The 9239-nt window shown below is 36.4% G+C and overlaps 1 protein-coding gene across 1 annotated transcript in view; it reads left to right on the top strand.

Moving 5' to 3' along the window:
• The window catches only part of LOC150076856 (uncharacterized), a 227007-nt gene extending 218016 nt beyond the window's left edge, over positions 1 to 8991 (top strand). Inside the window, exon 22 of the mRNA XM_090385702.1 lies at positions 8645 to 8991. Within this exon, the coding sequence (XP_090241828.1) occupies positions 8645 to 8932 (288 nt within the window). The 3' untranslated portion in view covers positions 8933 to 8991. The remainder of the gene's footprint in view (positions 1 to 8644) is intronic.
• The last annotated feature ends 248 nt before the right edge of the window (positions 8992 to 9239 follow it).

The following is a 9239-nucleotide window of genomic DNA, read 5'->3' on the forward strand; positions in this document are numbered from 1 at the left end:
TGGGCTAAGAAGTGGCAACTGAAGTTTAACCTTGACAAATGCAAAGTACTGCATATGGGTAGAAGTAACCCCAGAGAAACGTACCAACTGTGTGGTACTACACTTAAGGTGGTAGAAAATGAAAAAGACCTGGGAGTAATTGTGCAGTCAGATATGAAGTTTTCTGAGCAATGCAGACAGGCTGCCAGGGCAGGTCATGGGGTTTTGTCAATGATATATAGGAATTTTGCTAGCAGGGAAAAGGAGGTGATTGTCCCTCTGTATAAGGCAATGGTCAGGCCACGCCTTGAGTACTGCGTACAGGTCTGGAGGCCTCATTTTAAGAAGGATGTCGATTTGCTTGAGCGTGTACAGAGAAGGACAACAAGATTGGTGAGGGGAATGAAGGGATCCCCTTACCAAGAGAGGCTAAAGTTCTGCAAATTGCAGTGGCTGGAGACTAGGCACCTGTGCGGTGATCTGATTTGAGGTGTATAAGGCCTTGAATGGGTTGAGCACGCTGAATTCTGATGGGATCCTTCCATGTGTTCAGATTACGAACCTAAGGGGCATAAATTCAAATTAAGAAAAGACAGATGGGCAGAAATTTGCCTTTGGCCAGCGGGTGGTTAATTGCTGGAACAAACTTCCATCTGTCGTGGAAGTTGATAGGTTAAATAAATTTAAGGAGGAACTGGACAGGCATTTGGAGGGAATGGTGTGATTTTTTTTTTTTTTTTGGCTGATGCTGCATAAGCTCATACACTTTCTTTCTTGCATCGCATGCCACTACTACTACTTCCTAGAGCGATTTTTCTAGAGCGACTGAGTTTTTCCTTGTTTTACTTCGTTTTATAAGTCTCTTTGTTAATTAGCTCTACTTTTTAAAAGTATAAAAAGGGAGCCAGGAAAAGGAAAGTACCTTTTTCTTTACTCTTTATTAGTTTACTAACCGTACTAACTCCTACGCTTGGCCACAAGTGGCACTGCTCCTGTCTCCCCGTGGTGGGGCCAGTAACCTGAATGGAAACGCTAATTCCCCAGGGCAAAAAGGAGCTGACATGTATAAAGAAAACTATACAGCATTAGAGCCTTTCAGCTCAAATACCAAAATTAGTGCAATTCTGATCAAGGTAATGCACAAAGAAAGCACTTAAAAATAGACAATGACCAACCAGGGAGTATCCAACTTTTCTTATTATCCATTCATTAACTAGTCAACTAGTGAGTAAACTCTCTCCGTTTGTGATACAGAGATTCCTATAAAATGCTGCTGGATCACTTAAAATGGTTAAAATGTTACAGTCGGGATTTACTAGTTGAAACGACACAGTCTAAACATTCTGAACTTTTGTTAAAGCTTACAACTTTTGGGGAATTCCTGTTAAAATCTCTCCCCACACAACCCTAAATAGTTCCAAAGGTGTTATCTTTGAATGGGATCTATTGAATGTAACAGAAGAGGAGCTTGTGCAAGAAATGAAAGATCAAAAGGTCATACAAGCTAGAAGAATTCTGACTTGTGGATGGCAATCTCATTCCAACCCATAGTATAATACTCATTTTCAATACGCCAAACTTACCAAATATTGTTAAAGCCAGTTATCTAATTGTCATATCCACCCCTATATTCCAAATCCAATTCGCTGTTATAAATGCCAAAAATTCAGACACTCTCGGACAACATGTCAAGGAAACAACGTATGCCCAAGATCACGTTCAAACAGATTGTAATGCAACATCTCCAGTTTGCCCAAATTGCAAGGGGGATCATCCTGCTCATTCCAAAAATTGTGAGTTATGGAAGCTAGGGGGAAAAAATACAGAAGGTTAAACTTGAACATAAAGTGACTTATCAGAAAGCGAGATGACAAATAGTGAAACACACTCCAGCACATACATATGCAGCTAAGAATTATCGTTCGGTTGCTACTCAACCCATTGATTCAATTCCACCTGACAAATTGCTTGCTGAGTGGGCTAGAGCTCATCTTTTAGCTCCTCAGCCAGCTCTAAAGCTGACTTGTAATACCCCAATTTCCATCCCCTCTACTAATGGCATCAAGTCCCGAAGTGAGACCAGGATGGCAAAAGAAGAATCTGCTAACAAGAGTCCACTAATTAATACGGCAGAAATGGACATAGATGACAAAACTCAAGAAGAACCTATATTAGAAATATATGTTGAAGAAGACATGGACACTGGATGTCCTACCTTTCCTAAAAAAGATCGCCATAAGGCTACTGCCTCCAAAAAGCAACTGGATCATCCTCCCACTAAAAATAAATAATGCAGTGCTTTTTACAATGGAATTGTCGAGGACTACATACTAATACAGATGAACTTTATGGTCTAATCCAAGATTTCAATCCAGCAGGCATTTGTTTACAGGAAACATATTTAACTCCACAAGTGACTCCCTCAATAAAGAAATATACTTTGTACAGGCATGACAGGAATGCAGCTGCAGCCTGTGGAGGTGTAGCGGTCTTAGTATCCATTACTAGGCAAATTCCCTTAAAAACTAATTTAGAAGTTGTTGCTGTTAGAATAAAACTTGGAATAATTTTATCTCTTGTTTCTATTTATTTTCCACTGAACCAAATCTATGTACTTAGAGACTTTGATGAGCTCCTTGCACAGATACCATCTCCTATATGTTTGACGGGTGACTTTAATGGACACCAACCATTATGGGGAAGTCTTCATGTGGATAAAAGAGGGCAGCTAATAGAAACATTACCGGACACACACACAATCTAACTCTGCTGAACACCGATGCACATACTCGCGTATTTTCCCACAGGAAATACTTCTGCCATAGATCTAACTATCTGCTCCCCAGCTCTGTACCCAAATATACATTGGGCAGTATTGGATAATCCCCACAACAGCAATCATTTTCCAGTTACTTGTAAATTCCAAACTACCCCCGCCTATCCAGGAAACTCGCCAAAGCTGGAAATTTATGAAGGCAAACTGGATAAAATTTTCCTTAAGTGCAGTTTTAGATAAAAACTTCATTCAGAATAAGTCATTTGATGAAGCTACTGACCATATCACTAAACAGATACCTAGCAGCAGCTGATAAAGCTATTCCTCAGTCGTCTACTCATCCACGCAGGCGCAAAAACTACTGGTTGAATGATGAATGTAATAGGACAAAAAAAGAAAACAATAAAGCTTGGAATATTTTCCGCAAGCATCCCACTACTATTAACCTTATAAATTACAAGAAACTTAATGCTAAAGCACGACAAATAAGAAGAAAAGCCAAAAAAGATTCCTGGATACAGTTCACTTCCACTATCACAAAGAACACTGATACTAGATTAATCTGGAGGAAAATCCAACGTCTCAGTGGCAAATATCCATTGTCATTCTCTCCTATATTGATATGTAATGGACAGGACCTGTCTTCACCCAAAGACATAGCAAATGCCTTTGTGGAAGCCTTTGCAAAAATATCAGCAGCAAATTCATATGATGCTCCATTCCAACAAATTAAAGAGGCAGCAGAAAGGCAGAAGTTAAATTTCAACACCAGCCTCTCTCTTCCATATAATCAGCCTTTTACAATATCTGATTTAAAAGAATCTATTAAGCTTAAAAGAATCTATAAACTGCAGCTGGCCCTGATGACATATGTTATATTATGCTAAAACACTTGAATGATACTGCTTTACAAACTCTACTAATATTTTTTAACTGAATTTTTCAGGAACATGCTTATCCTTACTCTTGGAGACATTCATTTGTATTAGCCATCCCTAAACCAGGAAATGACCTCTCTAATCCAGTTAATTATCATCCAATTTCTTTAACTAGTTGTTTGGTGAAAATACTGGAGAAAATAGTTCTCAAGTGCCTCACCTGGTTTCTAGAGTCACAAAACGTCTTACATAAAAATCAGTATGGCTTTCAGCAAAATAGATCTGCATTAGATATGATGACCAAAGCCGAATAAAACATCAGAAACGACCACCTAGTTATGGTAAGTCTGGATTTAGAAAAGGCCTTTGATAAAACATGGCGTTTCGGTATTTTACGAGATCTTCACACCTTTGGATTACGAAGCAGGCATCCTTTGTTTATTCAGAACCTTGGATTACAGGAGGAGGGGGGGGTCCCTCAAGGATCTATTTTGAGTCCTACTCTATTTTTAGTAAGAATAAACAATATTATCCATGATATTCCAAGCACAGTAGAATTATATTATGCAGATGACCTCATGATCTCATGCCAAGGAAAAAATATGAATTCTATTGAGAGACAGCTTTAGATCTCAATTAACAAAATTGAGTTGTGGATGTCTCGTAATGACTCCCGCTTATCAGCACAAAAATCCAAATGTATTCATTTCTGTAAAAAAACGTAAGATTCATCCTGAGCCTGAATTACAAATTAAAAATCTCACTGTACCTCTATCCGGTAGTATTAGATTTCTTGGCCTAATCCTTGACAATAAATTAAACTTCTTACAACACATCACATACCCGAGAACCATTTGCTTGAAAAAACTAAATATCCTCTGAGTACTATCTTCATCCACGTGGGATTCTGACTGATACACTCTGCTTCGGCTATATCGGGTATTAATCCAATCTCGCTTGGATTACGGAGCTCCAATGTATGACTCTGCCAGGAAAAATGGGCTAATTCAGCTAGACACTATCCATCACAGTGCTCTTAGAACTGCTTTAGGAGCATTCAGAGCCAACCGGGCTAGCCAGGTGGGTAAAGTGACTGCCTGGCAACCCAAAGGTCACGGGCTCGAATCCCGCCTCGGGCTTGGATCACAGTAAAATTCAAAAACCTTGGGAGGTGCATTATGGCCATAGAAGCTGATGCGCCAACAACTAACAAAAAAAAAAAAAAAAAAAAAAGGAGCATTCAGAACATTCCCTGTACAGAGTCTATATATAGAGGCACATGAACCTCCACTTCATCTTCAGAGGAAAATGTTGCTACCCAACTATGCAGCAAAAATATGGAGCCTTCCCTTTCATCCTATCTGGCCATACTTATTTGGTCCCCAGTGTACCATTTTTTATCACAACAAACCTAATGAAAACAAGCTAATTGGGATAAGGTTGTTATATTTAACACAATGCTGGAATTTAGACATGGGTAATATCTTTCAGGAAACAAGCACACAATGACCCTCCATGGTCTAGTTATACACCGGTCTGTGATATCTCTTTCCAACAATGGGGGGAAAAAACAATCAGCAGATCTCACCATCAGGAAACTCCATGCTGCACACATAGCTAAACATTCTCTGTGATTTCATATATATAGCAATGGCTCAAAAACAAGTACAACGGTAGGTGCAGTGGCAGTTGCTACTATGTTTTCTAGTTCTGTATCTCTTCTGACAGAATGCAGTGTCTATACTGCCGAACTGGTTGCAGTAAAGATAGCTCTAGATCATGTGACTGATCTGTCCTATAAGCAAACAATGATCTATTCTGACTCTTTGAGTGCAATAACAGCGTTAAAAAATTCATCCAAGCCACTCCATCCCATTTTGAACCAATCAGATCACAGATAAATGCGTTATCTGCTGCTAACCAGTCATTTTCTGTTGGATACCAGGTGAATTTCTCATGGAAAAAGTGATACCCTGATGCCATTCGTGAATATGAAGAATGCGGTGTGACCAGGTTACAAAATTGTAAGTTTTGCAAAAAAAAAAGCAGGATTCCACAAAGGTGATGATGGGGGATATTGCAAATTGCTTGAATCAAGTGCAAAACCACTTACAAATGAGGAGCTAGCAGAATTTGACCAACTACCCACAGAAGAAGAGGAAGCCAAAAATCATGACGTGATGGAATCCTCAAAAGATAAAGATCTGAAAATTAAAGGAAGCCCAGAAAAAACTGACCAAGCACTTGAATATTTTTGTGAGAACATCACAAAGCTAAATGCTACGTAGCAATTTTATTAGTAGAGAAATCGTTCCAAATGTTTATCTAGTTCTGCCTTGAATTTATTTAAGCTATTGACTTCCACAATGACAGATGGCTAAAGGCAAATTTCTGCACTTCTATTCCACAACTGTCTTTCCTCAGTTTGAATTTATGCCCTCTCAGGTTTGTAATCTGAGAAAGAGGAAGAATCCCATCAGCATTGAGCCTGCTCAATCCTCTCAAGGCCTTATACACCTTGCAGGTGCATACTCTCCAGGTGTTGCAATTTGCAGAACTTAAGCCTTTCTTGGTAAGACCACCCCTTTGTTCCCCTCACCAGTCGTTGCCCTTCTCTTTACTCCTTCTAGCAACTCTACATCCTAAATCTATTTATAGTGTAACTTTAATAAAGTTTACTTAACCTTACATGGTTAATTGCTGGAACAAACTTCCATCTATCGTGGAAGTTGGTAGCTTAAATAAATTCAAGGAGGAATTGGACAAACTTTTAGAGGGAATGGATGTGTGAAGTTGGTTTTTTTTTTTTTTTTTTTTTTTTGGCGATGCTACATAAGCTCATACAGTTGCTTTCTTGCATCACATGCCTCCATTACTATTACTACATTGTTCAACAGATTATAATAAAAAATATCTAATAAAATAATTGACTCATTTTTCAGTTACTTCAATCCATTTTTTTTTTTACTATGTACAAGTACATAATAATCGTTATGAAAATTTGGTCCCTGTTTTGAGTGTATTTGTTTTAAGTAGAATTTTCTGGAACCAATTATCCTCAGATAATGAGGACCCCTGTATATAATTAGAAATACAAACAAAGTTTTTTTTTTTTTTTTTTCAAATAATTATATTGAGTTTATTGGTATTAATAAAGTACAATAAAGTTTTTTCATGAATTTGTATCAATTTAAGTTAACTTTATTTAAATGAAGAACAGTGACATGAAGCAGTACTAAATTACATATGCAGTCAAATTGACCACTGCTGTACTAGACTTAACAGGTAGATCAAAAGCCACCTTCTAATGCTTAGCCCATTGTATTAACTAGGCAGTTTAAATCCTGCTGGCCAAAAATATATATGAGAGAACAATATCTACTTTTCATCATTTTGAAAAGACCAAAATAACTGTAACTACTTCACAGAATAATAATATCTTGAAAGAAGTATTGTTATAATTATAGTTTCCTTTTGTAGTAATTTAGAACTTTCCCAACAAATAATCAGTTAAATAGGTAATACACAATCTTTACAGTAATATTTTAAAATCCTCCATTTTTCTTAATATGTGTTAAGATTGGAATTTTTTAAAACCAATATTATGTAGTTAAATCAATTATGGTAATAGTATTCTCCATATAGTGCAAGGAAGCCACTGGCTTTTGCTGGACTGAATAAAAGAAAGAAAAAAAAAAAGTAGATAAGAAAATACAATTATATGCTTCACTCATCACACAGATAACTATCCAGTTGGCCTTTGAATTTATTAAAACTATCAGCCTCTACCTGTGAAGGCAACATGTTCCAGCAATCAGCTTGCTGGCTAAAAGAAAACTGCCTACAATCTAATCTAAACTTCAAGCCCTGTAATTTGAATTTATGACCCCTAGTTCTGGAATTCTTTATTACAGTGAGAATTCCACCTTCCTTCATTTTACTAATCCCTCTCAGAGCCTTGTAAACTTCAATAAGGTCACCTCTCAGGTGATGTCAATGAGGTCAAGCCAAGCTCTTAGCCCACATAATCGGAGTCTTTTTTCATACAGCCGTCCTTCTGCCAATCTTACCATTCAAGTTGCCTGTCTTTGGACTCTTTCAAAAAGCTCAGTCTTTTTTTCAGATGAGGTCTCAATACTTAAAATTCAGTCTTACAATTGGCTTATACAGTATTGTTTATTATAACAATGTTTTCATTTATTATTATTATTATTATTATTAGCCATATAGTGCAAGGAAGCCTGAGGCTTATGCTGCACCAGGAAAAAAAAAAATTCCCGAGTTACCCTGAGAGAGAGAGAGAGAGAGAGAGAGATGGAGAGAGAAAAGTAGAAGGGAATTACCAAGAAAGAGAAGAATGATGATGTGCAGACATTGTTTATTAATGTGTTATCCCCCCACATCAAAGTAAAAACAAGATGATGCACTCAATATGATGAATATTTTTTAATATATGAATATATAGATGCAAACATTGTTATAATAATCTTGGCTCGGTTGACATTGGAGGTGGAACAGTGTGAAACATGAGATAAACTGTGTACAAGGTAAAATTTAAATAATATTCATATTAATAAAGGCAAAATTAAAGGAAGTCACACTCATTAAGCTTCATCACCCTTCAAAAAAATCTTTCATTTGAGTATTTATCCAACTCTTACTTAAATATGTATATATGCTCTGTTTTGTTTAAATTAATAACCCTTTGCTAAAAGAAAATTTTTGTATATCAGTTAGCAAGTGTTATTTATCTGATATAAACAAAATGATCTTGTAGTTCTTCACTGTATTTGAAATACTGGTTATATAATTATTCATTTATTCAGTATTTTAAGTGAAATGTTTTCAATCAGTAATGCGCATTTAACTAGTAAATGCTAACAAAAATATGATTAGAAAATATTTAGTCTACTGATTTAGTTAGATGATAAAAAATCACTGAATTTAGTTATCCCTTAGACTAATATTTTTCTAGTATGAGCATTAACTGTATTCACTTTTTCTCTTTCAGTCTTTATCCTCTTTGTTTATACAATTTCTGGAGAAGGAGTCGCAACCTCTGGTTCAGGTAGTCTTACCAGCTGAAGAAATGGCTATAGAACAGACTAATAAATCTAATATAACCTTGAAGGTTGGATCTAGTCGAGTGAATCCATTTAATTCTACTCCAGCTCATAATTTTGTACAGTCAAGGGATCAGTTGCTGATGAAGCCTATTTCTGCATCATTTCCAACATTTACCCCTGTTCCAGTAGTTGCTTCACAGAACAGTAATATCTTGAAAGAAGTATTGTTATAATTTTAGTTTCCTTTTGTAGTAATTTAGAACTTTCCCAACAAATAACCAGATTAATAGGAAATATAATGTTGTAAGAGTTGCTTACAACACTTTATATCCGTGAGCTGTTAAACAAATTGGTGCCTTGCACAATTTCTTTTTCAAAGATGGTTATTGCATCATTGTGTTACATAGTGAAAGATAATGAAAAAGAAAAAAAGGAAATACAAAGCTTCCTTGTATTTATATTTTTATAACTTAGGAAAATCTAAAATAGATGTTTCCACCGTGTGGTTATGCCTACAAATATGTACATTGTCTAAGAGGA

The sequence above is a fragment of the Mastigoproctus giganteus genome, chromosome 12, assembly GCF_048544385.1.
Source record: "Mastigoproctus giganteus isolate SK-2022 chromosome 12, ASM4854438v1, whole genome shotgun sequence".
Classification (NCBI taxonomy): domain Eukaryota; kingdom Metazoa; phylum Arthropoda; class Arachnida; order Uropygi; family Thelyphonidae; genus Mastigoproctus; species Mastigoproctus giganteus.